Below are 27,611 nucleotides of genomic sequence, written 5' to 3' on the forward strand. Positions count from 1 at the left end.
CCCCCCGCCCCCCGCCCAACCCCTCCCCTCTGCCTGACAATGAGAACGCCCCTGAGCCCAGCTCTCCCCAGCCTTGTCCCTTTAAGGAATCCCTAAATCCGGACACCCCTCTCCTCCCCCACCTGAGAACCAATTAGGGTTCCCGAATTCAAGTAGAGGCTTTTGTGTGTCACGTGTTTGGGGAACAAAGCCCTCTCCGGCAGGAATAAAAGCTTCTATTCAGGAGCCAGTTTGTTCTCATTCTAATCGTCTCCACTTCAGCCTCGCCTCCTTCCCGGGTTCCCAGGGCCGCCCAGCCGGGCCTCACCTTCCCGCCTCAGCACCCCGTATTAGAGCCCTACCCAAAGGCAGGTGGCCACAGACCCAGGGCTCAACCCACCTTCTCTTCCCGAAAGCTCCTGTGACGCCAGCCTCTGAGCTGGGCTCAGGACTTGACGTGCATCCTCCCGGAGAGCTGTGACATTCCTCGGCGCGACTGAGGAAACTGAGGCTCGAAAGGGTTAGGAAACTTGCCTGAGGTCACCGAGCTAGTAAGAGGAGGAGTCTAGACTCTAGAGCCCTAGCATTACGCTTCAGTACCCTCGGCTGGTGCTAGAGTAGGGCAGGGTGAGGGAGAAGGGAGCTGTCATTTTCACAAAGCCCACGGGGCCAGGCACCTGCTAGGTATTAGAGACGCCTCACAATGCCTGCGAAGAAGCAACAACTGAGGTCAAAGTCACGGGTAAGCTGGAACTCGGGACTCGGAGGATGGAGAGACAGGAGAGTACTTTCATATAATGGAACCATTAAGAAGGATGTATTGAAACGGAATGATCACTGATACATTGCCAAGAGAAAAAAGGTAATACTGAGCATAACGTAATCCCATTTGTGTAAGAGAAAAAGGAAATATGGACACACACAGAGACACACGTATACACCTACTGCATAGTGCTATATGGGCAGAAAACATTTAAGACAAATACATAATAAATTGTATCTGTGTTTATTCCCCCCTTTTGGGCTTCCCTGGTGGCTCAGACGGTAAAAATCTGCCTGCAATACAGGAGACTTGGGTTTGATCCCTGGGTCAGGGAGATCCCCTGGAGGAGGGCTTGGCAACCCACTCCAGTATTCTTGCCTGGAGAATCCCGTGGACAGAGAAACCTGGCGGGCTACAGTCCATGGGGTCGCAAAGAGCTGGACACAACTGAGCGACTAACACTTTCTTTATTCCCTTTGGGGAGTGGAAATGGAGAGTAGGAAGAGACCTCAGGACCGTTCCGGTCCTGTTGGAAAAAATATTTTCTTACCACAATCATGTATTTCTTTTATAACATTTAATTTTGTTTTTTGAGGTTGACTTAACCATGTAAAGGGTAGCATTCTGCTGCCTTTGGTACATTCACAGTGTTGCATGACCATCATTTCTATCTAGTTCCAAAATATTTTCATCCCTCCAAAGGCAAACCCTGTACCTATTAAGCAGTTATTTCCATTCCAGCCTCCCTTGGCTGCTAGCAACTACGAACCTCCTTTCTGTCTCTATGGATTTGCCTTCTCTGGATATTTCATAGAAATGGAATCATAAAATATGTGACCTCTTGTTGTCTGGCTTCTTTCACTTAGCATCAGGTTTTTGAAGCTCATCATGTTGTAGCAGGTATCAGTGCGTCATTCCTTTTCATGGTTGAATTATATTCCCCGGTATGGATACACCACTATTTGTTTATCCATTCATTCCTTGATGAACATTTGGGTTGTTTCTGTCTTTTGGCATTTGTGAATAGTGCTTCTATAGTCTGTCTTCAAGTTTCATTTGAATACTTGTTTTCAATTCTTTTGGGTGTGTACCTAGGAGCTGGGTCATATGGTAATTCTATACTTTTTGAAGAAATGCCAGTGTTTTTCACAACATTGCACTATTTAACATACTTACCACAGTGCATGAGAGATTACGATTTTTCTGAATTCTTATCAATACTTGCAATTTCCTTCTTAGTTTTTTTTTTTTTTTTTACTGTAGCCATCCTAGTGGGTGTGAAGTGACATCTCATTGTGGTTTTTACTTGCGTTTGTGTTTGTGATGGTTAATGAGGTTGATAATCTTTTCATGTGCTTATTGGCCATTTGTGTATATTCTCTACAGAAATATCTATTCTAGTTTTTTGTGCATTTTTAATTGGGTTGTTTATCCTTTTATTATAGAGTTGTAAGAGTCCTGTGGGCTTCCCTGGTGGCTCAGTGGTAAAGAATCTGCCTGCCAATGCAGGAGACTCGGATTCCATCTCTGGGTTGGAAAGATCCCCTGGAGAAGGAAATGTCAATCCACTCCAGTATTATTGCCTGGGAAATCCCATGGACAGATAAGCCTGGTGGGCTACAGTCCATGGGATTGCAAAGAGTCAGACACAACTTAGCAACTAAACAACAACAACAAAGACTTCTTATGGTGTATTCTGGAGACTGTGCTGCGTGCTAAGTCGCTTCGGTCATGTCTGACTCTTTGCAAACCCATGGACTGTAGCCCACCAGGCTCCTCTGTCCATGGCATTCTCCAGGCAAGAATACTGGAGTAGGTTGCCATTTCCTTCTCCAGGGATCTTCCTGATCCAGGGATTGAACCTGAATCTCCTGAAGCTCCCATATTGCAGGCAGATTCTTTACTCCTAAGCCACCAGAGATGCCCCTTCTGGAGACTAGACCCTTATATATAATTTGTAAGTATTTTCTCCCATATTTTCAGTTGTCTTTTCACCTTGATAGTGTCCTTCGCTGTACAAAAATTTTCAATTTTCATGAAGTCTATCCATTTCTTCTTTTATGTTTGTGCTTTTGGTGACATAACTGAGAATCCATTGCCAAATCCACAGTCATGAAGATTCACTCCTATGTTTCCTTCTGAGAGTTTTATAGTGTTAGGTCTTTGATCTATTTTGAGTAAGTTTTTAAATGTAGTGTGAGGTAGGGACCTACCTAACTTCATTCTTTTCCTTGTACAGATTCTATCATAATTGTTTTTAATCCTTGTCCTTACTATCTTAACCAATGATCTCCAAATTTTTATGATCAGACATCCCTAGAGGAAATCATCTTTGAGCCCGTATCTCTAGTATATGTAGATGTACTTATTTAATTTATTTTTTGGCCACCCCTAGAGGCTTGCGGGATCTTAGCTCCTCAACCAGGGATTGAACCCTTGGCCCCTCCAGTGGAGTCTTAACCACTGGACCACCAAGTAAGTTCCTGTAGATGTACTTATTTATAAAGTATATAGGTGTACAGTTATAATATCTATGTCATAACATGTATACAAAGGATCATTTTAAGAGACGAAATAGGGAATTTCCTGGCTGCCCAGTGGTTAGGACTCTGCAGTTTCACTGCCAAGGGCTCAGGGCTTTAATGCCTATTCAGGGAACTAAGATCCCACTATCAGCCTCTCAGTGCTGCCAAAAAAAAAGATGAATAAGACAAAATGTAGAAGGCCTGGTCTTTTCTTGATGGATCACATCTTGAGAGTTCCCAGGCCTCTCGCCCCTCTCTGGAGCCTGCTGGTCCTGAGGACAGAGCAAAGTCAGCTGTCCTTCTCAAGGGACGGCTGGGGCTGCTGGTGGGATGGTGGGAGAGTGAGCACTCCAGGTTGGATCTGATGTCCCTCTTCCGGGTTACAAAGTCTGGTGTCAGAGGGGCAGGTGCTTGAACCCTTGTTTTATCTCCTAGTTGTGTAAACTCAGGCAAATGGCTTTGCTTTCCGAGCCTCAACGAACATGAGTGAGTGAGTGAGTGAATGAAAGTCACTCAGTCATGTCTGACTCTTTGTGACCCCATGGACTATACAGTCCATGGGATTCTCCAGGCCAGAATACTGGAGTGGGTAGCGTTTCCCTTCTCCAGGGGATCTTCCCAACCCAGGGATCGAACCCAGGTCTCTTGCATTGCAGGCGGATTCTTTACCAGCTGAGCCACAGGGAAGCCCTCAGATAACATAGTCCTCACTTACTTCATGGGCTTCCCAGGTGGCTCAAGTGGTAAAGAACCCACCTGCCAGGGCAGGAGATATGGGTTCCATCCCTGGGTTGGGAAGATCCCCTGGAGGAGGAAATGGCAAGCCACTTCCAGTATTCTTGCCTTTAAAATCCCATGGACAGAGGAGCCTGGTGGGCTAACACCAGGGGTTGCAGAGTTAGACACGACTTAGCAACTGAACACACACACATACACTACTTACTTCACGGGGTGGTTTGTGATACAAATGAGTACAGGGCCTGGCACCTGATAATGTCTCAGTAAACCATAATGGGACTTCCCTGGTGGTCCAGGGGCAAAGACTCCATGTCCTCAAGGCAGGGGGCCTGGGTTCAATCCCTGTCAAGGGACTAGATCCCACATGCTGCAACTAAGACTTGGCACAGCCAAATAATGAAAAAAAAAATAATAACAATGATCATTATTTCTATACTTAAGGAGCCAAGTCCTGACAGACCTTCTGATCCTCTTCTACTAGCAAAAGAATTCAAGGCAGGTACCCCTGGTTGAAGGAACAGAAGGAAGGAATAGGGAAGGGAAGCAGGGAGAGGCCATCCTGGAATGGGCCAGCCCACACTCTGAGGAGCAAGCAGTGTAGTGTGATGGGTGAAACAGAGGTGTCTTGAGCGGAAAGGCCTGGGTGGCCTGTTCTTCCTCTTACCAGCCACGTGACCTTGGCCAGATAGTGACACTTCTTTGAACCTCAGCGTCCTCATCAGTCCAAGGGAGACAATAATAACTGCACTTGGACCGTAGCGTTATCTAATGAGCAAATGAAACAGCACGTGAAAGTGCTTGCCCTGCCAGAAGAGCTTGAAACACAGCAGTGATTATTATTACTACTTGACACCTAAAGAGGATACTGTATCTGTAAATAGGATACACCCTATTTACCCATTTGTTCATTTTATCGAGATTTATACAGTGCCGACTATGTGCCAGCCATATGATGGGGAACAGGAGAAGACAGTCCTTACTTTCAAGAAGCTTACAACCTAGGGATACACAGGCATTAACCAAGCAATAGGTACACGTGAATCTTCACTGTGGCAGATGCTACAAGGGAGAAGGAGTGGGGAAAAGGCAAAGGAATAAAAGATCAGAGAAGGGATGAGGAGAAGTCCCGTGGGGAAGTGACATTTATCTGGAAATGCAAAAGATGGAAAGAAAGGAAGCAGGCAGAGAAGGAAGGGATGTTCCCGGCTGGAGGCAGCGTGGTCAGATGCTGGGGAAGGGTGTCCAGGCTCAGGCAAAGGTGTTGCAGGTTGAGTAAAGGGGGCTGCAGGCTGAGATAAGAGGGCAAAAAGCAGGCATTCCAAGATGGAAACAGATGCTCCTGGCTGGAGGACAGTGGTTCCAAGGCCCTCTGTGGAGAAAGAGTTTGGTGATTCCAGGTTCTCAAAGGCCAGTGATCAGAGGAAAGAGAGGAGGTAGGATGTGGGGGAGATGAGGTTGGAGAGGGAGACAGATGCTGGCTTATCTAGAGTTTTCTGGGCCACTGTGTTTGGATTTTATTCTATCACTGCAGGAAGCTGTTAGAGGGTTTTCAGCCTGGGGCAGAGCACCAGAGCAACTGCTGGAATATCAGGTGTGCTTTACAGACATCTTACTGAGGGCATGGTACCCGGACCTGATGGCGGACGAGACAATGCATAGAAGTGATTGGATTCTGAAGTGGCTTAGAACCAGCCTGGGGACTTCCCTGGTGGTCCAGTGGCTAAGACTCCACTCACAATGCGAGGAGCCAGGGTTCGATCCCTAGTCTGGGAACTAGATCCCACATGCTGCAACTAAAGATCCTGCCTGTCACTATGAAGATTGAAGACCCTCCCATGCCACAATTAAGACCTGGCACGGCCAAATAAATAAATATCTTTAAAAAAGAACTAACGTGTGAAAATCCCAGCTCCCTATTTCTTTGCCATGTGACCTTGGGATCAGTGTCTGGGTCTCCTCTCAGTGTCTGGGTCTCCTCTTCTGCCAAGTGAAGTAGATAAAGGCACCTACCTCAGTTTGGGAGGGAAAACGATATGAGTCAATTAATGTGTACTGCTTAGCAGAGCACCTGGCATATTGTAAGCTGCGACTAATGGTAATTATTGCTCCTGTTCTTACTATTACTGTTTTTCTGTATGTCCAATAAAGAGAGGTAGGCCTAGTGATGGAATATTTGACTTAAATCCCAGGCAAAATATTTAGCAGTATGGTCGGAACATAATAAACATGTAGTAAGTATTTGCTGAATGAATGGATGGATGAGTGAATGAGAGTTTTGGTTTCACCAGAAACCACTGTTTCTGGTGAGAGAATTCCATCCTACATCCAGTCTACCAACACTGCTTGAGCCTTAGTGTAGACCCAGCACATGCTGTGCAGTGGATGTAGGAAATGCATACACAGTTCAGTCAACACGGGTGCCCACTGCCTCTCATTCAGGGAGTGCCCACTCCTCTATTTCTGCTTTCTGATCCAGCTCAAATGCCAATCTTCCTTTCTTCTCCAACCTGCTGTACCTTCCCTCTGTTGAGCCTACAAAGCTCTCTTAAGGTCTTATGATCCTCCTACTTTACTTAATATACTGTAATTTGTCCCTTTACTGGAGTATAAACTCCTTAAGCTATGGTTTTTCCAGGAGTCATGTATGAATGTGATAGCTGGACCATAAAGAAGGCCAAGTGCCGCAGAATTGATGCTTTTCAACTGTGGTGTTGGAGAAGGCTCTTGAGAGTCCCTTGGACTGCAAGGAGATCAAAGCAGTCAATGCTAAAGGAAATCAACCCTGAATATTCACTGGTGCTGAAGCTGAAGCTCCAATACTTTGGCCACCTGACACAAAGAGCTGACTCATTGGAAAAGACCCTGCTGCTGGGAAAGATTGAAAGCAAAAGGAGAAGAGGGCAACAGAGGATGAGATGGTTGGATGGCATCACCGACTCAAGGGACATGAGTTTGAGCAAACTCTGGGAGACAGTGAAGGACAAGGAAACCTGGCATGCTGCAGTTCATGGGGTCACAAAGAGTCAGACACAACAACTCAACAAAACAGCAATAAACTCCTCAAGAACTGGCAGCAAGTCTCATTCGGGTGTAGATTTCTCCAAGGGAACTGACTTGGTAGAAAATTCATATTGGATTTATTGTGTGGGAAGTGAAGAGACAAGGATGGAACCATTGAGTACTTGGACAAGAGTTTTTGCAATTTTTTGTTTTGTTTTGTTTTGTTTTAATTTGGTTGTGCTGAGTCTTAGTTGTGGCACCCAGAATCCTCACTGTGGCATGCAGGATCTACTTCCCTGATCAGGGATGGAATCCAGGCGCCCTGCATTGGGAGCTTAGAGTCTTAACCTCTGGACCACGAGGGATGTCCCAACCCTTCTCTCTTTGGATCTCTAAGTTTTTCCATCTGTAAAGCAAGAAGACTTCAGAGGCTCTTCATGGGAGCTGTTCTCAACCTTTCTGAAATTGGGACACTCTTGATGGAATGACAATCCCATATGATGCATAATTCCATGGGCCTTCAGATAAGATAGTCAGAAGCCCTGTGTAACCCCAACTCTTCCTGGAAAGCACGTCGGAGAGCACGTCTGAAGGTCAGGGAGCAAGTGTGACATTATTTATAGACATAACCTTGTGTCTACCATTCCTCATTTGTTTCTTTCTTTCTCTTCTTTTCTTTCTTTCATTTTTTTTGAAAGTAAGTGAAAGCATTTTCAAGCTTCAGTAGAGGGAGCATTTAAGAATACCCAGTCAGAGGCTTCCCTAGTGGTCCAGTGGTTAAGAATCTGCCTTGCAGTGTAAGGGATGCACTTCCGATCCTTGGTCAGGGAAGTAAGATCCCACATCCTGCGAAGCAACTACGGCCAAGTGCTGTGGAACCCATGCGCCACAAGAAGAAAGCCCTTGAGCTGCAACAAGAGATCCCACATGACACAACAAAGATCCCCTTTGCCAAAATTAAATTAAAAAAAAAAAAGAACACCAGATCAGAAGCCAGGAGGCCTGCATAGAAATCCCCTCTTCACCACTTCTGAGTTGAGTAACTTTGGACAACTTACTGAGACTGGGTTTTCTTTTTTCTTTCGTTTTTCTTTATTATTGTTATTAAGCTGCTTCTAAGTCACTTCAGTTGTGTCCGACTCTGTGAGACCCCATAGACGGTAGCCCACCAGACTCCTCTGTCCCTGGGATTCTCCAGGCAAGAATACAGGAGTGGGTTGCCATTTCCTTCTCCCATTGTTATTGTGATTATTAGTTTACTCTGAGCCTGGGTTTTCTGGTTTGCACAATTGGAGGATCAGAGCAGAACCACCCTCAGAGGACTGTGGAGAGGATTAAGAAAGATCATGCAGGAAAGTTCTTAGCATCATCCGGACCAGGTGTCAAGGGTTCAGAAAAATTGTCTGTATCTACATGTACTGTGATTTGTTACATGCCCAGTGGCTTATCGGTAAAGAATCCGCCTGCCAATGCAGGAGACTCGGGTTTGATTCCTGGGCGGGGAAGATCTCCTGGAGAAGAGAATGGCAATCCACTCCGGTGATCTTGTCAGGATAATCCATGGACTGAGCAGCCTGGCAAGCTACAGTCCGTGGGGTCGCAACAGTCGGACATGACTGAGCACACACGCAGACATAACTAGAAGAGTAGGACATGAAGCTGAAGGCTGAAAACTACGCTTTTGATTAGCTTCTCCAAGGTTAATCTTTTGTGGTTTTCTGACCCATTCTTGGAGGTCTCGAGTACAAGTAGATTTCTCTGCTAAGATGCTAAGCAGATTTATGGATGTAGCTCATTCTTTCTTTTTTTTTAACATGATTTTAAAAATTTTAAATATTTATTTGGCTGTGCCAGGTCTTAGTTGCAATACTCAGGATCTTTAGTTGTGCGTGCAGGTTTTTTTGTTTGTTTCAGCTGCAGTATTTGCAGTCTTAGTTGAAGTATGTGGGATCTAGTTCCCCAACCAGGGATCAAGGGTGAGGGTCTGTATTTGGAGTCTTAGCCAATGAACCAGGGAATTCCCAATAGCATATTCTTTCTTTGCCTGGTTACTCTTTTCCCCACTGTCTCTTCCTATCTTCCTTTTATTTATTTTTTTAAAATTTTGCCATTTTAGTAAAGCATGATGTTCTTTTTTTTATTGAGCTATAATTTTAATAAAGTGAAATGTACAGATTTTAAGTGCATAGCTTGATGAATTTTTATATATAACTACAACCCACAGTAAATAAGATGCAGACCTGTGTGGTCTACTAAAGTGGCCTCTCACCACATGTGACTACTGGGCACTTGAAATGGGGCTGGTCCAACCTAGGAAGTGCCGTAAAGTATACCTTGGATATCAACTAACGTAGAAGATATCTTGACAATTGTATTTGGTTGACAGCTCTGGTTTGTGTCCTGGTTCTATTGGATAGTGCTGGTATAGAAGAACATTTTTATCCTCCAGAAAATTCTTCCTTCCTTACCAGGCAATATCTGCTCCCTTCCCTCCTCCCCCCAGACAAACACTATTCCAACTCCTCTCCCCAAGGATTCAGAAGTTCTGTTCCAGAACTTCATATAAATGGAATCACATAGTATATATTTTTAAGGGTTCAACTTCTTTTACTCAACATAATGTTTTTGAAATTCATCCACGTATCAGGCATTATCCCTTCTTATTTTTCTGTAGTATTCCATTGTATGAATAGATCATATGGCAGTTTATTCATTCTCCTATTAATGGACATTTGAATTACTTCCAATTTCTGACTATTATGAATAATGCTCCTATGACCATTCTTAAAAAAGTCTTTCAATAGTCTCATCAATTATATTTACTGTGTTTTTTCTTATTGTTAAGATGAATCCATATCCACAAACTTCCCAGGTGGTGCTGGTGGTAAAAGAACCTGCCTGCCAATACAGGAGACACAGGAGATGTGGATTCCATCCCTGGGTCAGGAAGATCCCCTGGAGAAGGAAATGGCAACCCACTCCAGTATTTTTGCCTGGAGAATCCCATGGACAGAGGAGCCTGGCAGGCTATGGTCCACAGGGTTGCAAAGAGTCAGACACGATTGAATCAACTCAGCACGCAACGATAGGAAAGATCTATTTGCATACTAACGTACAATGTGGGCCCTCACCCCATTTGATGTTAATGGTTTATGTTCGGTGTAAATCTTTTTAAACCTTTTCCTCCACGTATGGAATCAAGTATTATTATTATTCCTGGCAAAGGGAATGGCTATCCACTCCAGTATTCTTGCCTGGAAAATTCTATGGACAGGGGAGCCTGGATGGCTACAGTCCATGGAGTCGAAAAGGGTCGGGCTAACACACACCCTCCCATTATCATTATTAATAAAATTCTCTCTTTGCTACTTCCTCCCTTGACTTTCTGACCTCTGGAGATGGCTGCATGGCTCTTGGTTCTTGCTCTGCTTGTTCTAAAGGCCCTAGAAGACCGAAACTGGAAAAGATAGGGATGGTCCTGGGAAGGCAAATACATGGCACTTCTATATTCCTTCATTATCTGTATCCATGTCAGACATCGCTAATCAATCACAGCTTTCTATCCTTGCCCTGCCCCAGCCACTACTAATCAATAGAAAAACTGAAACCAATTTCCCATGTCTGAAATAATCTGGCCACCTTCCATTTTGCTGATGAATAAACTAGGGCTCAGACAGGGGAAGATACTGCTTCAAGGTCAGAGATGGAGCCCCAAGCTCCTGACTTCCTGTCTAATGCTTTTTCTACTATATTCACTGACTCCAGAAAGGATTTCCCTGGGATACCTGAAAAACCCGTCTCTAGGGAAAGAGCAATTTATTCCCCGAACAGTGGTCACAGATGGGACCCTCTCTTCTAGGCAGCCCCTCATCTTTATGCCTTGCCTGACTGTAACCGGAAGCCCCTGCCGACAGACTGGCATCCCTTCCCCCATAGACCTGCGGTTGCTGTGCTTCAGGTCTGAGGTTTCAGTTTCCCAAAATAAACATTTAAAAAAATAAAAAATAAATAAAGGAGGCAGGCTCTTAGCATCTTTGTCTTCAGCCCCAGAATTATGGAATTATTAACTGACCATACTAAATCAAACTGTTAATTACAACAGAGAGGTGACTTCAGATGCTGAAACCGTGAAACTCCCCAAAGCATCCGCCTTTCACCAACACATCAAACTGACTCTGGCTGTCATTGGAAGCGACAGTGAGAAAGTGGGAGAGTCAGCAGGTCTGGACAGACTGTGGGTGTTCTCAGCTGGGCAAGCAGAATAGTTTATTTAATTCTCTCCCTGCCAGGGCAAGGGGGAAAAGTCAGAGAGAAAAAAGTGGAGACAGAATGTAGCCTAATGTTTGAGCTGGGTTGAGTTGGATTTAGACTGGCCCCACACCCTTGCTAGCCGTGGGACATTGGGCATGTCATTTCTGGTATCTGAGTCTCAGTTTCTTCATCTGTAAAACAGGTGGGTTAACAAACCTACTTATTGGATTATTGCAGTGATTAAAACGACTTGCTTAAAAAGTTGCAGTTTTATCTCCTGTATTTGACTCTAGATTGTAAGCTCTGCAAGGGCGGGGAGAGCTGCCTGTCTCCTTCATTGTTGCATCCTCCAGCAGTAGCACAGTGGCGAGTTCTAGGCAGGGACTTACTGAACACCTAGTCTAAGGTATAGTCCTGAGGATGGAGATGATGGTGCACAAGACTGCAAGGCAGCTTAGCACAGATACCTTGCCCTTAAGTAGCTCTCCTACCAGCCTAAGAGTCCAGAACTTCTGAATAATAAATACTTTGTTATGCATGAAATAGGTAGATTATGTAATACAGGGGTTCATGGTGGAGATTCTGGCATCAAACTTGCTACCATTCTGATCTTTATTAGCAGGTTTACCTCTCGATGCTTCTGTTTCCAGACAGGTAAAATAGGAGCCTACCTAACAAAACTGTTGTGGGGACTGAATGAGTTTTGTGAAGCGAAGTGTCTGTGTCTGTGTGTATGCTCAGTCACTCAGCCTTGAACATACTAATTGCTCAATAAATCTTCGGGACCCCCATGGACTGTAGCCCACCAGGCTCCTCTGTCCATGGATTTTCCCAGTCAAGAATACTGGAGTGGGTTGCCATTCCCTTCTCCAGGGAATCTTCCCAACCCAGGAATCAAACCCAAGTCTCCCACATTGCAGGCAGATTCTTTACCCATCTGAGCCACCAGGGCAGCTCAATAAATCTTAGCTATTACTTTTCCCATTTACTATGTGACTTTGGACAAATTACTAAACTTCTCTAAGACTTTTTCCTGGTCAGTAAAATAAAAATATAAGAGTTCCTACCTTGAAGAATTGCTGGAAGGATGAAATGGGAAGATCCCTGAAAAGTGCTTAGCACAGTGCTGGTATGTGGAAAGTACTTAATAATTTCTGGACGATGGAGTAGGAAATGGCAACCCACTCCAGTACTGTTGCCTGGAAAAGTCTATGGACAGAGGAGCCTGGCAGGCTACAGCCCATGGGGTCTCAAAGAGTCGACACAACTCAGCAGCTGAGCACAAACAGGGGCCCACCTTAATCCAGACTGATCTCATCTCAAAATCCACAATCACATGGACAAAGATTGATTTTCCAAATCAGGTCCTCTTTGTAGGTTCTGGGGGTTACAACTTGGGGATACCTTTGGGGCCACTTTTAAACCTGCTGCAGTCTGGTAAGAAAAAAAAAATAATTTCTAGACGATAGTAACAGTAATGATTTAAAAAAAAAGGTTCTATAGGAGAAAAGAGTAAATTTCATTTTGATGGATAGACACAGAGCTAAGAGAAAGGTTTATAACAGGTAAATGATTTTTTTTTCTAACAACTTTATTGAAATATAATTCACATACTCAGTGGCTCAGTGGGTAAAGAATCTGCCTGCAGTGCAGGAGGTGTAGGAGACATGGGCTCGATCTCTAGGTCACGAAGATCCCCTGGAGGAGGAAATGGCAACCCACTCCAGTATTCTTGCCTGGGAAATCCCATGGACAGAGGAGCCTGGCGGGCTACAGTCCATGGGGTCACAAAGAGTCAGACACGACTGAGCACATACATACACAATTCACATACAGTACAGTTTACCCATTAAAAGTTTATAATTCGATAGTTTTTAGTGTGTTCACAAAATTGTGCAACTATCACCACAATCAATTTTAGAATATGTCATCACTCCAAATAGAGACCTATATCCACTAGCAGTCACTTTGCTTTCCCTAAATCTCCAGTTTTCCCACCACCGAAACCCTAGACAACCACCAGTTTACTTCCTGTTTCTGTGGATTTCCTGATTCTGTGGACATCTCAGGTAAATGGAATCACACAGTTATGAGGCCTTTTGTTTCTAGCTCCTTTCACTTAGCGTCACGTCTTCAAGGTTCATCCACTTTGTAGCAGGTCTCAGTACTGAATCCTTTGTATGGGCAAATAATATTCCATTGTATAGACTTGATAGATATTTCAGTTGTTTCCACTTTTTGGCTATTATGAATAATGCTGCTATGAACTGACATGTATAAATTTTTGTGTGGATTATGTGTCCCTTTCTCTCTAGGGGTATATACCCAAGAGAGGAATTTCTGGATTATATGGTAATTCAAGTTTAACCTTTTGAGGACCTGCTTTTCTAGACTGTTTTCCACAGTGCTGTACCATTTTACATTCCCACCAGCAATGCGCAAAGGATCCAGTTTCTCCACATCCTTACTAACAGTTGGTTTTATCTTTCTTTCTGATTATAGCCTTCTTGGTGGGTGTGAAGTGGTATCTCATTGTGACTTTGATTTGTACTTTCCTGATGGCTAATGATGTTGGACATCTCTTCATGTGCTTATCAGCCACTTACATATCTTCTCTGAAGAAATGTCTATTCAGATCCTTTGTTCATTTTTAATTGAGTTATTTATCTTTTTATTGTGGTTTCCCTGGTGGCTCATTGGTAAAGAATCCGCCTGTAATGAAGGAGATGTGAGTTCGATCCCTGGGTTTGGAAGATCCCTTGCAGGAGGAAATGGCAACCCACTCCAGTACTCTTGCCTGGGAAATCCCATGGACAGAGGAGCCTGGTGGGCTATTGAGCTGCACAACTTCTTTATGTATTCTATATAATACAAGTCCCTTAGCAAATACATGACTTGCAAAATTTTTCTCCTATTCTTTGGGTTGTTTTTTTCACTTTCTTTCTCATTTTTTGGCTTTGCCCTGCAACATGTGGGATCTTAGTCCTCGGATCAGGGATCAGACCCCTGCATTGGAAGCTTGCATTGGCCGTTGGACCGCCAGGGAAGTCCCATTATTTTATTCACTTTCTTGATGGTGTCCTTTGAAGTGCAAAGGTTTCGATGTTAATGATGTCCAACTGGTCTTTCTTTTTATAGTTTTAGGTCTTTGAACCATTTTGAGTTGATTTTTGTATATGGTGTGATGAAGAGATGACACTTAATTCTTTGGCATGTGGACATCCAATTGAAGAGATTGTTCTTTTCCCATTGAATTGTGTTCATGCCCTTATCAGCAAATCAGTTGATCATAAATGTGAGGTGTTATTTCTGGACTCTCAGTTTTGTTCTGTTGATCTCTATGTATACCCTTATGCCAGTTCCACACAGTCCTGAAGGGAACTGAATTTGAACTGGACGAAGTTAACTGGACCTGGGGATACACAGTCACAGAACTTCCTCCGCAATGCCTCAGAGTATTTAAAGTGTTTTCGTATACATGATCTCACTTAAGTCTTGTAGCGATTCTGGGAGTAAATGCAAGTCCAGCAGGCTGAGCGGCAAATACCTAGACCCACACAATCAGAAATAGTGGTGGTTCCAGGACCAACCTGTGGATCCTAGGACTCTTGGTCAAGTGCTCTCATTACCCCCTGCCGATTGCTTGCTGGTTGAGTCCAGAAATTTGGGGAAAGTAAAAAGTATAGAGAGAAATTAGGGCAAAATTGTGGGTGGGGGGAAGGATATAAAACAGACTGATTATAAATGTTTGGCTCCTAATCAGCTTGTGATAAAATTTCCCTTCTCCTCCTGCATGGACAAGAAATGGGATGTTCTGGGTAATCCGGGGTTTTGCATTTTCAAAGAATGAGAACACAGTGAAATTCTCTCAACACCAAAACCGCACAGGCTGTAATTTAATCTTTAATTTTGTTGTTGTTGTCATTCTAGAAGACTCTTTAGTATATTTTAAAGCAGTGTTTCTTCAAGAGTGGTCCAAGGAAAACCTCAGCTATCAGCATCACTGGATGCTTGTCTAAAATTGCCGTTTTCAGAGCCCCCGTCCACTCTGTATCTACTGAAAATCACCGGGTGATTTTTTTTTTATTATTATTGCATGTTCAAGACTGGGAACCACTGTTTTGGAGCAGTGAAAACCAAATTATGAATATCAATTATCATTGCACTTAAGAGACGCAGGCATTCTGCTTAAATGAAAGTTCTGGATAACAGATTAATGGACCTCATTTCCTTCAAGTCTTGACTAAAACATCACCCTCCCTCTGAGGATGTTTCTGATGTAAAATTGCTTATCACCCTCTCCCCCATGCCCCCTACCCTCATCATCCCCCTTCCTTCTCCCCAGCACTTACCATTAAGTAACTGACAAATCACCAATTTATTTATCTATTTATTTATTGTCTGATTCCTGTCACTAGTAAGCAAGTTTCGCCAAGGTAGCTGCTAGGAATATAGCACCTAAGACAGTGTCTGGTAGGTAGCAGGTGTTCAATAAATATTTGTGGAATGAATGAATGTGCCAAGTTGCATCTTGGTACTTGGGTGGAATGTCATTGGCCCACTGTATTTCTCGAAAGGATTTTTCTTTTTAAGTATAAAGCAATTTATGTTTTAATTTTCTGAGTGATTTTTCAGGGTGTATCATACTAGAGAGAAAGAACTGGAACCGAATCCTTTAATCTCCTAATTCTGGGGTCTGGGCCAGTTGCTCTAAAGATCATTTTTTCCTTAATACCGCTGAGATCTTCATTTTACTATGAGGACCATCCATTTACAGCTGCACTGTCCTATGAAGGCTACCCCTCGAAGGACTCCTTGCCCCTACTGTGAACAAAGTGGAAGGAAGCAATGAGATTGAGATGAACCTGCAATGAGAGGGGACTTCTGTAAATTCACCCCACACGTTGACAGGTAGTGACTGACAACAAGTAGAAACTTCCTCCTTTGAGGTCCTGCACGAGGAGGATAATAAATGGATCCTTTCTCACCGGGCTTGGCCGGCTCTGCACAAATGATCCTTTCCCATCTCCCACCCTCCAACAGCACAAGCACCAAAAGCAATGCTCATGGGCGCTTGGGGCTCCCTCCTCCTATCTCCCCATTGGCCCCATTTTACACATGGGAAATCTGAAGTTTAGACCTAGGAATGGTCAGTTCCCTAACACTGGAGATGCACCCTGCTGACCCCTATCTGTGTCTCTTCCAGGACACACCTGATGCTCCAGTTTGTATTAAGATGGTGAGAAATACCATGTGTGAGGGCACCCCCCCACCCCCAGTCTGGGGGTGTCTGAGAAATTGTGGGACCAATCAGATGACAAAAACAGAAAAAAGCAAGTTTGTTTCTAGTGTTATGCACACAGGGTGGCAGGATATACCTGCTGAGTGTCCCCAGAAAGTCCCTAAGGAAACCATTAACTTGAGTCTTTCACGTTCTTCCACCAGAGGTGGCTGCGGTGGGGGGCGGGGAAAGTATACTGAGAGGAGGGGGATGGGCATCCTTCCAGAGGTCAGGTTTACGTTGCCCAGAGCTCCTGCACACATTAATAAAAGGTGGTCGACTTGAGGGTGGAGGTCAAGGTGAGCAAGGGGCTTGTCAGCGAGGATTGTCACCGGGTTAGGGAGAGTGGACTGAGTGGGGGTGAGGGAAGGAGTGGAGATGAGTTTGGGGGGGGGGCCTTGTGTGGCGCTCAGACCGCCCCCTCAACCCCAGCAGGGTTGGGGATTTGGGGAGGAGTGGCTGCTTAGCCTCCTGCTTTGACCCTTTCTTGACTGGTTTCTGCCAGGGAATTGACGAGAGCCTATGGATTTGGTGAGATGGGGTAGGGAGAACGGCCTGAATCTGCCTGCGATCCAGGGCGGACTAGCCGGGCTAGAGGGAGGGCGTTTAAGGGGTGGTCGAGATGGCTCCCAAGAGCCGAGGGCAAAGGCACTAGAGGGTCTCAGAGACCCAGAAGATGGGGATGTAGGGAGAAGGAAGACGGGAAGGCGTTTGCCTCCATGGGGAGCCCTTTCAGTTGAGACGGACCGAGAGAAGTAACTCCAAACGCACTGGGCAGGCATCTTAGGTTCTTCCGATCTGATGGGGTGGGGTTTAGAACTCTGCAAAAAAAAAGGGAGGGGGGCGGTCATTCAAAGAGGAAGGTGCACAGCTGAGCCAACGGGCTCCTAAACTGGAAGCGGAGGTGGGGGGGGGCCCTCTGGAGGCGCTGACCTTTCCCCAGCCTCCATAGGGACTGGGCAGTGAGCCTCTGGGACCTGCTTTCCCGAATCTAGACAGACGTTCGAGTAGGGCTGACCAGAGTTAGCCGGGGAGTGAGGCAAACGGTGGCGATTCCTCACATTGGGGAGGTGGGGGCAGTGGGCAACCGGCAAACCAAGAACCCGAGCTCGGAGCAGGAGGGTTTCCTCAAAAAGACTCCACGGCTGTGGATGGAAGGGGTTGGGGGTAGGGGGACCCGAGAGGGAGTCTCAGAAAGGGTCGAGGGAAACTAACACGGTTCCTACTGGGGTGCTGATGGAGGCTGTCCGCTCGGGACGCGAGGCACCGAGAGGGTTCCCCGAACTGGACTTGCGGGGTGGGGGGCGGTATGGGACACTGGGAGTGGACCGAGGGCCGCCGAGGGGGGAACTCTAAATTAGGGGGCTCGGAGGGCGATTCTCGCTCCGACTAGGGGAATGAAGGGATCCTCACCAGTTGGAACGTGAGGGCATTGGGGGGCTATCTCCCACCCGACCCAGGGAGATTGGGGATTTCTTAGATTCTAGATAGCGGGGAACTGAGAGGGAGGACTGGGGATGGGGGGGTCCCCGATCCGGAACCGAGCTACCTTGAAGGCACCGGGAGGCGCTTGATTCCGGGAGGGCGTTCCCGCGGCCCGGCCCCCGTGCCGGGTTGGGTGGGGGGTGCGGCCGCGCCCAGGTCCCGGCCCACCTCGGGATTCAAGGGGGTCTCTCTCGCCCTCGGGGACCCGGGAGCCCAGCGGGAGCGGGGTCCGGGCGCCGCCGCCTCCGCGAGCGCCCGGGCGGGCGGGCTGGCGAGCGCTGGGCTTTATGCTCGCAGGGCGGCGGGGGGAGGAGCCGGCAGGTCGGCCCCCGGCGGGCCCTCCCCTCGGCCGTCCCCGCCCGCCCGCCCGAGCGGGGTCGGGGGAGGGGGCAGCATGGCCTGTCCGTCCGGCCCCCTTCGCCGCGCTCCTCATCTGCCCCGCGCCGAGCGCTGCCGCCGCCGCCGCCGCCGCCGCTCCGCTGCCCGCGCCGCCCGCGGCTCCCGATGGAGACTGACGCGCCCCAGCCCGGCCTCGCCTCCCCGGACTCGCCGCACGACCCCTGGTACGTCCCGGCCCGGCCCGGCCCGGCCTCGCTGGCCCGCGCCCGCCCCGGCCCCGCCAACATGGCCGATCCGGGTCGGGCCGGGCCTCCCCGGGGCCCGGGCCCGCGCCCCCTGCGCCCGGGCGCCCGGCGCTCACGCGGGCCCTTTGTGTCTCTCCTCCTCCGCAGCAAGATGTTCATCGGGGGACTCAGTTGGCAGACTACGCAGGGTGAGCGAGCCCGGGAGCGCCCGCCGGCCCGGCGGGGCACCCGGGACCCCCCGGCGCCCCGGAACCGGACACCCCAGCCCAGCCCTGCGCCCCGCTGACCCCGGGCGCCCCTGCGCCGTTTCGCGCCCCGCCCGGGGACCCCGAGAGCGCAGGGCGATCGGCAAGCGCGCACGGCCCAGCGGGTGGAGGGGAAAAGATGAGGGGTTCAGGGGGCATCGGGGGTGGGGGGTGGGGGGTGGGGGGTGGGCTGGGCCCCGGGGACCCGCCGGCGGCAGCGCCAACTCCGCTCGCACCTGCGGCTCAAACTTTTGTGAGGCGGCTCCCGGAGCGGCGGGAACCCGGCCGGAGCCGTCCCCCCTCCAGCCCTGCTCGGCCCTCGGCTTCCTGGGGCCCCCGCGGGCGCCAGGAGGCTCCAGGGGAGCCGGGTGAAGACCAGGGATGGGGGGGTGGGAAGCGCTGGAGAGCGTGCAGGCTGCCGGGCGCGGGGGCGGCCGGGCCGCGCCGGGGTCACTGGGGGCAAAGGACGGGGGAAGGGGGGAAGGGCGCAGGGGTGCGGGCTGGTCCGAAGGCGGGTGTGTGGTTACAGAAGGGCTGCGCGAATACTTCGGCCAGTTCGGGGAGGTGAAGGAGTGTCTGGTGATGCGGGACCCCCTGACCAAGAGATCCAGGTGAGCCCCTCACCCCCTCCTCCGGCTCCCGGCTCGCCCCGCTCCGCCGCCACTCTCTGCCTTGTAACCATCTGCCTCTCCCTCACTACGGCGTGCAGGGGTTTCGGCTTCGTCACTTTCATGGACCAGGCGGGGGTGGATAAAGTCCTGGCGCAGTCGCGGCACGAGCTCGACTCCAAAACAGTGAGTGGCCCTCGGGGCTTCGGGGGTCTTTTGGGAGAAGGAGGTCGCTGGAAGAGAGGGGCAGTACTCTGTCCGGGGTTGGGGGTGGGATAGTTGGATGGGATCCCGGGAGAAAGGAGGGAGTTTGCCGAGTAGGAGGGCTACCACGCTCTGAAACTTTGTCAGTCGAGTTGAGGGGAGACGGAGCTGCAAAATCCAAAGCCTGCTAAGCGATGTTACATCCCCACCCCACCCCAGTCCCTCCAGGACCGGGGAGGAAGACGAGGCTGCCACCCCCTCCCTGCACATACTAATCTTGATGCCTCAGAGAGGAGCTTGGGGTGGGGCTAGGTCCCTCCCCTAGCCCAAATGGGGTGAGTCAGGGCTGCAGTGACCCACCCGTGGCTTCTCTGAACTCTAACTAGTACTTGGCTCCCCCCCTCACCACCACCCCATTCCAGACCAATGGCAAAGCACCAGTGAATCCCCCCTCCTTCTCTCCCTCCCTCCCCTGACTTTTGGTCAATGAGCTCCTGGCTTTGTGTGGAAGATGTGAACCTGCTTTGCTCGTGGAGGAATTTATGAGGGTCCTAGCTTGCCTGGAAACAACTCTTGCCGGCTAGGTCTGGGGAGAAGCTGGCTGGGCATTCAGACTCTGGGAACATTTTGCTGCTGTCCCACGGCTCCCCAGTGTTTTGGGCCCTGCAGGGGGCGCTGGCCCAGGCCCCGGCTCAAGGGGAGAGGGGAGAGGAGAAAACCGAGGAAGGGCTCCTCGGTGATGGGGTGACTGTCTGCCAGGGACGGTGCCATCTCTCTCCACACTCCCCCACTCTCCTCCAGCGCTGGGCCTCCCTGCTTGGGTCAGTCACTGGCTCCTGCTTACCTGCAACAATAGCTGGTTGTGCCCAAGAATTTGTTAAACTACCGCCTGTCCCCAGCTCCTGTTATCTCTGCCCAGTGGCTCCCACTCTTGCCCCCGGTAATGAGCCAATGAGGCCAGGCCTCAACTTTGCCGGCCCTGAAAGGATCTTCTTGGCGCAGACCGAGTGATCCAAGCTGGGAATGGAGAGACAGTGGCCTATTGTTTTTGGTGATTATCTGCCATCAAGCTGCCTGTTCTCCTACCATCCCCTGTCCTCAGAATGCACTGATGGCTTCTGCGGCACTCAGGAAGCCGAGATGTTGGGACTGGGGCTGGAGCTGGGGGGCGGGGGCATGGAAGATGGATAAGAGGAAGAGAGAGGGGAGGAAGGAGCAAGAGATAGGCATCCTTCTGAGATGCAGGACTCTGAAAAGGGCAGGGGCTTTGTGTTTGGCATTCTCCAGCCTGGGAAAGGGGTGGGGGTGGAAGGGAGGCTTATTGTGGGGAGTCTATTTTGGGTTCTGACTTTCACCTTTTATTTACTTGTTGGGTTTTATGTTGCCAGCTGTGAGTCAGAGTGGAGGTAGGGTGTGTCAGGGATTGGTTGTGCGTGGGTCTGTGGGCTGTGGCTTAGGTACCATCTCTCCATCAGTGTCTGCGCAGGGGTGACTGTCAGAGGTGTGTTGTGGTGGCTTCCAGGAGAAACAGAAGGATGAACATGTCCATTGAGATACAAAATCGTACCTCGGTGGGCAGCTGTAATTATCCCTGGAGCCCCATGGGATTTGGGGAGAGCGGAGGCATTGTCCAGTGTGGAGTTTCAGGTTCCTTCTCTGTGGGTAGATTCCAGTGGGGGAAACAGGAGGGCTGTTCCCTGGTTCGTGCCATTCAAGCAGTGAGGAGCCAGAGTCTGTTGCCTAGAACCAGGCTGAGTTTTGAACGGAAGGAACTGTGGGGAAAGACAGATATTCCCTGCGATTGGCTGGTGAACTTCTGAGTGGTGTCCACCCACGTGAGTGGCAAGAAACTCTGAAATGACTGGGCCTCAGAGGTCCTGTGTTGATCACAGTATCTCAAGCTCTGCCTTTTGATGTTTGTTAGTACGAATATAGTACCTGGGAGTACCCAGGTGCATCTTGCTTTTTCCCCTTTGGTTGTTCACGGCCAAGGGCAAAGGTGGCCTGCTGGTAATAGCACCTTTGTTTGTGCAAAGAAGGGCAGTTCACAAAGGACGCTTTCACCTGCGTTATCTCATTTGATTCCATGCAGCTGCCTCTGGGAAAAGTGGGTGCTATTGTCCCCACTTCGCAGATGAGGGAACTGAGGCTCAGAGGGGTCAGGCAAGTTACCAAGATCACAGACTTGGCCAGGGGCCCAAAGTTTCTGAGTCCAAATCCCATGCTCTTGCATGTCACCAAAGCCTGTGCTCTCCTTCACCCCAAGCCGACCTGTACTATCAGGGGACTGTTTGCTTGCACCATCAGGAAGGACTGTTAGATGGCGGTGGTATTGGGAAAACTGACCGGAGTCTACCCTTGTGGTTTACAAACTCTTATCTCAAAGCCTTTTTCAGGCAAAGATTGTTTCCATTCCCAAGGCTCCCACAGTCTGGATCGCCTGCCTCACCTGGACAGGTATCTCTCAGGCAGGAAGGGCTTCAGTATACCTGGTGCCTGAAGGAATAAGTCTGTGCTTACTTTTTTCTGGTTCTTGCTGAGGGCTAGACAACAAGTGCTTTGTAAGCATTACCTCAAATAATCTGTAGAGGACCCTTTGAGGTGGATGTCATTATTGGCCCATTTTGCGGGTGAGCTCAAGCCTAAGGCTCAGAGAGGTTAAGTCATTTGTGCTGGGAAGCAGCGTTAAGTGGTATTTGAACCCAACAGCCCAGCTCTAACCGTTACATCTTCCTGCCAGAGGCCGTGGTGCTTTCTGTTGCTTCTGCATCACCTCTGCAGATGAGAGGGATGAGAGAGGTCCTCAGATCTTCAGGCTGTGTGTGATAACCAAGGCCCCTCTACCTCCGTCTTCTCTTTCAGATTGATCCCAAGGTGGCCTTTCCTCGGCGAGCACAGCCTAAGGTAGGTATGTCTGTGTCTGGGAGCAGCTCTGTACCGCCAGTAGAGATTTTCCCATCATTCTCTTCTATGGAAGAAGCTTCTGGGTGGAGTGCTAATGGCATGGGATGGGATGGGAGGAGGGAGGATTCTTGGTGTCCTTGCTCTCTGGATTGCAGACACGATGCATTTTTCCATCTGTGCTCTGGGGTGGACTAGGGAGAGGGGGCTGCATGTGTTGAGAGAAAGAGGAACCCCTCAGGGGATTCATTGCCCTGTATTTGAAGTCAGTACACTTTGGACTCTGGGCTTCGCTGGTGGCTCAGAGGGTAAAGAATCTGCCTGCAGTGCGTGGGACACAAGAGATGTGGGTTCGATCCCTGGGTCGGGAAGATCCCCTGGAGGGGGGCATAGCAACCCACTCCAATATTCTTGCCTGGGGAATCCCCATGGACAGAAGAGCCTGGCGGGCCACGGTCCACAGGGTCGCACAGAGTTGGACACAACTGAAGTGACAGCATGCATGCATGCACACTTTGGACTCTAATTCTGTGACTTTGGAGATCACAGCTTCTGTGCCCACACCTCTGGAGTGGGAGGCACTCAAATACAGCCCAGACTTACTTGCTGAAGCTGAACTAGAGTCAGGTCAGGGAGCGACCTCTGACCCCCAGTGCCCACCCTCCCCCCCCCAGCTACCCTAACCTCTGGGATGAGGTGCATTGGGTTTGCAGAGTAGGAAGGGATCCTGGCATCTGTCACCTGTTATCTTTCAACTTGGGTGACTGTGGCTGCCTTCCTAAGTGTTCTTTGTCCCTGGTAATGTGGCAAATTTTTCTGGGTACCTGCAAAACAGCTCTCTGAGCAGTGGAGCCATACAGAACTCAAAACTTCTGGTGCAGCACAGGGGCCTAACAGTGGTATTCCAGTTCCCAGGGCAACTAGCCACATCTTAATTTTTAAGCAGTTGAAAACAGGAGACAGGCGGTGGGCTGACTACAGTCCTGGGAGCAGGACCCCTGAGTCGGCTGATTTATCATGTGTCCTGGGACTAGGTCCCTCTCCAGGAGATCTCAGTTTCCCCCTCTGCAAGGGGTTGGTGGGAATTGGTGGCTTTATGATTCTGAGTCATGGCGCCTAGCTCCGGCCACAGTGAAGGGAGAGGGGCAGGTCTGGGGAGACAGGAAAAGGGCATCCCTGGCAGGGTCCAGCAGAGGGCCTGAAAGCAATTATGGAGCAGGTATTGGAAGGAAGCCGCACCAGGGAGCACATGGTCGGAATTGGGTTAATTCCATTAAGCAGTTTGGTGACAGAAGGTGCTTTAGTGCTAGGATGGGGCTGGGAATTGCCGTGGATTAGCCATGCGCTCCTGGGGTAATTAGGACCATGTGTTCTTCCTAAAACAGGGCTGGGGCCACAGGGCTGCCAGAGGTTGGGTTGGGAAGAGGTTGATGAGGAAAATGTCGGTGTTAAGTTCAGGGGGACCCTGGGATGGGCCTTGGCCTCTTCTAGGAGTCGCTGGTGGGGTCTTCGAGGTACGGCTGTAGGTCTGGGTCGCTGAGCCAGCCACCCGCTTCCTGACATAGACCCCAGGGAGCGAGCCAGGGTGTGGGGTGTACAGCTGCCTGCGACAGGCCCAGTGGTGGGAGTCCGAGGGGGGGAGCTCGAGGTGGTGGTGGGGGGAGTGTTCTGAGTAGCTGGGGCCACAGAGAGCTTGTCAGCTGGCACCCCGGCAGGAGGGCTGGAGCCCCCGCTGGTGGCGGTAGGCCACAGGACTCAGATGCCCACTTTCTCATTCCCTCCCCGAACAGATGGTGACTCGAACGAAGAAGATCTTTGTTGGGGGCCTATCAGTAAACACCACGGTGGAGGACGTGAAGCAGTATTTTGAGCAGTTTGGGAAGGTGGGTCTGAACTGGGGAGTGCTGGCTGGGGGTCAGGGCGGGGGGAGGCGGGCCGGGTGCGGGGTATGAAAGCCCTGTGGAATTTTGGTCGGTAGCAAGCAAGCGCGGAGTCCAGCCAGGTCATTCCAATTCCTGCAAGAGTCGCAAAGGGGGCTGGGTCCTTTTGTGGGTGAGGCTGGACCAGACCCAGCGTTCAGGCTCCTGGCCTATCTGTGGGCTTCAGACTCTGGACACGTCCCCAGGGAGGGAAGCCACACAGCAGCTATCCCTGTTGTTGCCCTTCTCCTGCTTATCTTCCTTCTCCTGAGGGAGGCTGTGCTCCCGAAGCCAGTTCAATCCAGTCACCCCCATGGCCTCCTGGGAGTCTGCACCTGTCCAGTCCAGGTTGTACCTTCCCCCACTCCTTCCCGCTAAGGATGATAACGAGGCAATAAATATGACTCCCAGTTGTACTCAGAACCCTGCTTGTGCAGGTGCAAGCTGGGGTAGGGGGGCGGTGCTGATCTCTTAGCTTATCAGGGAGGGGCTGCAGAGACCACCCCAAATTCCTGATCAGTCCCAGAGAACTGGTTCTCAGCTCTGCGGTGCCTGGAACTTAAATTTCTGGGCCATTTAGTCCATGCAGAAGCAATGTGGTGACATCAGACAATAGCGTGTCTCCCCGCCCCCCCAGAAAGGGGAGCGTGTGAACCTCAAGGTGCCATGGAGAGATGGCTCGGAGGGGACCAAGTTTTACTTAAGCCTCTGGGTGAAGTAGAGCTTGCTGTGCTGAGTGCTGGGGTCCCTGGGCTTTTCAGACGTGAAACAGGCTGCCGGCTGGGTCTCACCTTCTCATCAAGGCCCTTTCGGTTCCCTATATTAGGCGCAGGGCACAGGAGAACAGTGGCTTGGAAATGGGACGGGAGCTGGGGACTGGGTGGGTTTCTAGCCCCCTGCCTCTAAGGTAGAAGGGGAGCGGGTGGGAGGTCCCCTGGCCAGCGTAAGCTGGCGGTGAAGGGGCCAGAGGCCTAGACTCAAGGCGCCTCCGCAGGGACCCGGGTACCGGATCCAGGGCAGGTCGGGCGGCCTGGGCCCCAGAGGGAAGGGCGCTCCTGGGAAGCAGCAGGCCCCGCTCGGGCTCCGGTGGGGTGTCTTTGTGTCTGAGCGCCGAGCATTAGAGCTCGCACTAATCTGATCCAGCAGCTGTGATTGGAGGCCGCCTGCCCCCGGGGCCGGCGTTGCCATGGCAACCGGGCCCCAGGAGAAGCCGTCAGCGGCCGCGTCTTTTGTTCGGGCCTAAATCGGCGTTGGCATGTGAAACCGGCCCGGGGAGGCCAGGGGGAGCCGGAGAATAGGCTGCCAGGGAGCGAGGGGGACAGCCGGGAATGCCAAGGGCCCCGCGGCGGGGGGCCCCCCGCCCGGATCGAGGGGCCGCCGCCGAGGGGGGAACAATGGTCAGCCGCCATGGCTGCCACTCAGGCTTAGCGGCCTCCGAACTTGGCGGCTCCCACTGGTCAGCAGGCCTCGGCCGCCTCCCCTCCCCCCCCCCCCGCCCAAGCCCCCCTACCCCCGGGTTCCCATGGAGACCAAAGCCTATTAAGGACACTGGGCCGGGAGCCTCCCTCCCCTCTGCTGGCCCCAGGAGGGGACGCCAGTGGGGGGTCCCCTGGACCCCCAACCATCCTTCCTTGCTCTGTGCCCTGGCCTCAGCCCCGCTTGCCCACTCCAGGTCTGTCCAGCCAAGGCCCAGGTTGAAGGGTCTGGGGAGAGCGGCCAGGGCTTGGTGGAGCGAGAGGGGTTGGTTGGCGGAAGGGCGGTGGATTTGGGCTGAATCAGGAACTCGGCGGCGGCGGGATAGAGAAGGAGGGTGTGGCTGGGTTCATCTATTCATTGGTTCAAAAAGTAATCAGGGAGCACAAGTCCCGTGATGGATAGGGTGGTCATGACTGACCTGGCACTGCCTTCATGGAACCTTCAAAGCCAGTGGTGTCCAGTTGTTTACTCTCTAGCTTTGCCAGCCTCCCCCATGTGACTATGGGCAAGCGTCTCTCTAATAAAGGTAATAATAATAACAGCTGCTATTTATTAAGCGCTTACTCTATCCTGGGTGCTGTGAGTTTGGAGTGCTCCATGCATTATCTCCTTTAACGCCTCCCTATAAGACACAGTTAACGCCCATTTAAGGAACTTGAATCATAGAGACCTAAAGCTGCTGGCCAAGGTTACTTTCCAGCTCCAGCCGGTCCTACTCAAAGCCTGTGCTTTTATCACAAGCCCCCCCTTTCTGGGTTTCTCTTTTCTCTGTGCCAAACATGAAGTGTCCATCCGGTTTGGACGGCTAAGCTGATGTGGAACTCAGAATGGGTCCATAAGGATGGGAGCAAGGGTGACACCAAGCTGCGAGGCCCTAGGGCAGGCACCTCTTTGGGCAGAGAGATGTCATTTTCTCCTGAGATTCTCCAGGGACCCAGCTGCCTCCTGACTCAGTGGTGTAGGGGGATCCTGGTTCTCCCTGGGGAAAGTCAGGGGCCCAATTGTTGCTTGGTGCCTAAGAGCTGGAGGACCACCCAGCTCAGGGGCCGCCCTTTCCACTTTAACAAGGCAGATGACAGCCTGGAAAGAGAGCAAAGGCTAGTGGGGAAGAGGCTGTGCCCCAAGGCCTCAGGAAGTTTTCCTCCATCCCTTGGGTGTCTGACCATTTGGGGGAGGGTCAGCAGCTGGAGTGGGAGGTGGAGTGGGGAGAGGCAGTGTCAGAGGCAGCCCTTGATTTCCACCCAGGATGAATCCGACCTTAGCTTAACCCCATGAGACAGCTGACATTGGCTGAAGAATTAAGAGGGCAAGGAGGAAGCAGCAGATGTAGGCAGAGGGAAGCTGGGACTGCGGAAGGGAAGAGAAGGCCTCTGGCTGTCCGTGCATCTAAGAGGATGCCTTGAGGGAGCAGCAAGAAGAGAAGACTTGGGGTCCAAGGGATGGGGGATAATGCAGAACATCCCCCTTCCTCCACCCTTTTCCCCTCCCCCAGTCAGTGGGAGGCCAGCAGCCCAAGCACTGAACTCTACTTGCTTTAATTACAGCCTCTAGCAAAAGGAAACCTCAATTAGAGGAAAAGATCTGTACAAGGAGAGGGGAGTTGGGTCTGACTGGAGTGGCTGCTGTCCTCCTGGCCTTTTGCAAGTGGGAAA

General features: G+C 50.3%; 1 protein-coding gene and 2 long non-coding RNA genes across 14 annotated transcripts in view; 2 read left to right on the forward strand and 1 right to left on the reverse strand.

Annotated features, from left to right (window-relative positions):
• Positions 1-233: 233 nt before the first annotated feature.
• The window catches only part of MSI1 (musashi RNA binding protein 1), a 43,046-nt gene continuing 15,668 nt past the window's right edge, over positions 234-27,611 (forward strand). For 3 of the 12 annotated variants that reach the window (XM_081546208.1, XM_081546211.1, XM_081546212.1), the window contains exons 1-6: positions 478-841; positions 18,754-18,794; positions 19,381-19,462; positions 19,561-19,645; positions 22,526-22,567; positions 24,355-24,447. In XM_081546208.1, the coding sequence (XP_081402334.1) occupies positions 810-841; positions 18,754-18,794; positions 19,381-19,462; positions 19,561-19,645; positions 22,526-22,567; positions 24,355-24,447 (375 nt within the window). In that variant the 5' untranslated portion in view covers positions 478-809. Of the gene's footprint in view, positions 842-18,393; positions 18,586-18,753; positions 18,795-19,380; positions 19,463-19,560; positions 19,646-22,525; positions 22,568-24,354; positions 24,448-25,713; positions 26,486-27,611 lie in introns of those variants that run through there. The other 9 variants (XM_081546207.1, XM_081546209.1, XM_081546213.1 and 6 more) reach the window with 5 other exon arrangements.
• Positions 6,020-11,018, forward strand: LOC145527880 (uncharacterized). Its single transcript, XR_014069966.1, has 2 exons — positions 6,020-8,136; positions 9,990-11,018. It is a non-coding gene; the product is annotated as an uncharacterized LOC145527880 (long non-coding RNA).
• Positions 24,414-25,946, reverse strand: LOC145527879 (uncharacterized). Its single transcript, XR_014069965.1, has 3 exons — positions 25,490-25,946; positions 25,139-25,300; positions 24,414-24,579 (listed from the first exon to the last, which is right to left on the reverse strand). It is a non-coding gene; the product is annotated as an uncharacterized LOC145527879 (long non-coding RNA).

Source organism: Giraffa tippelskirchi, chromosome 11 (genome assembly GCF_054371585.1).
Source record: "Giraffa tippelskirchi isolate mGirTip1 chromosome 11, T2T-mGirTip1v1.2.pri, whole genome shotgun sequence".
Classification (NCBI taxonomy): Eukaryota; Metazoa; Chordata; class Mammalia; order Artiodactyla; family Giraffidae; genus Giraffa; species Giraffa tippelskirchi.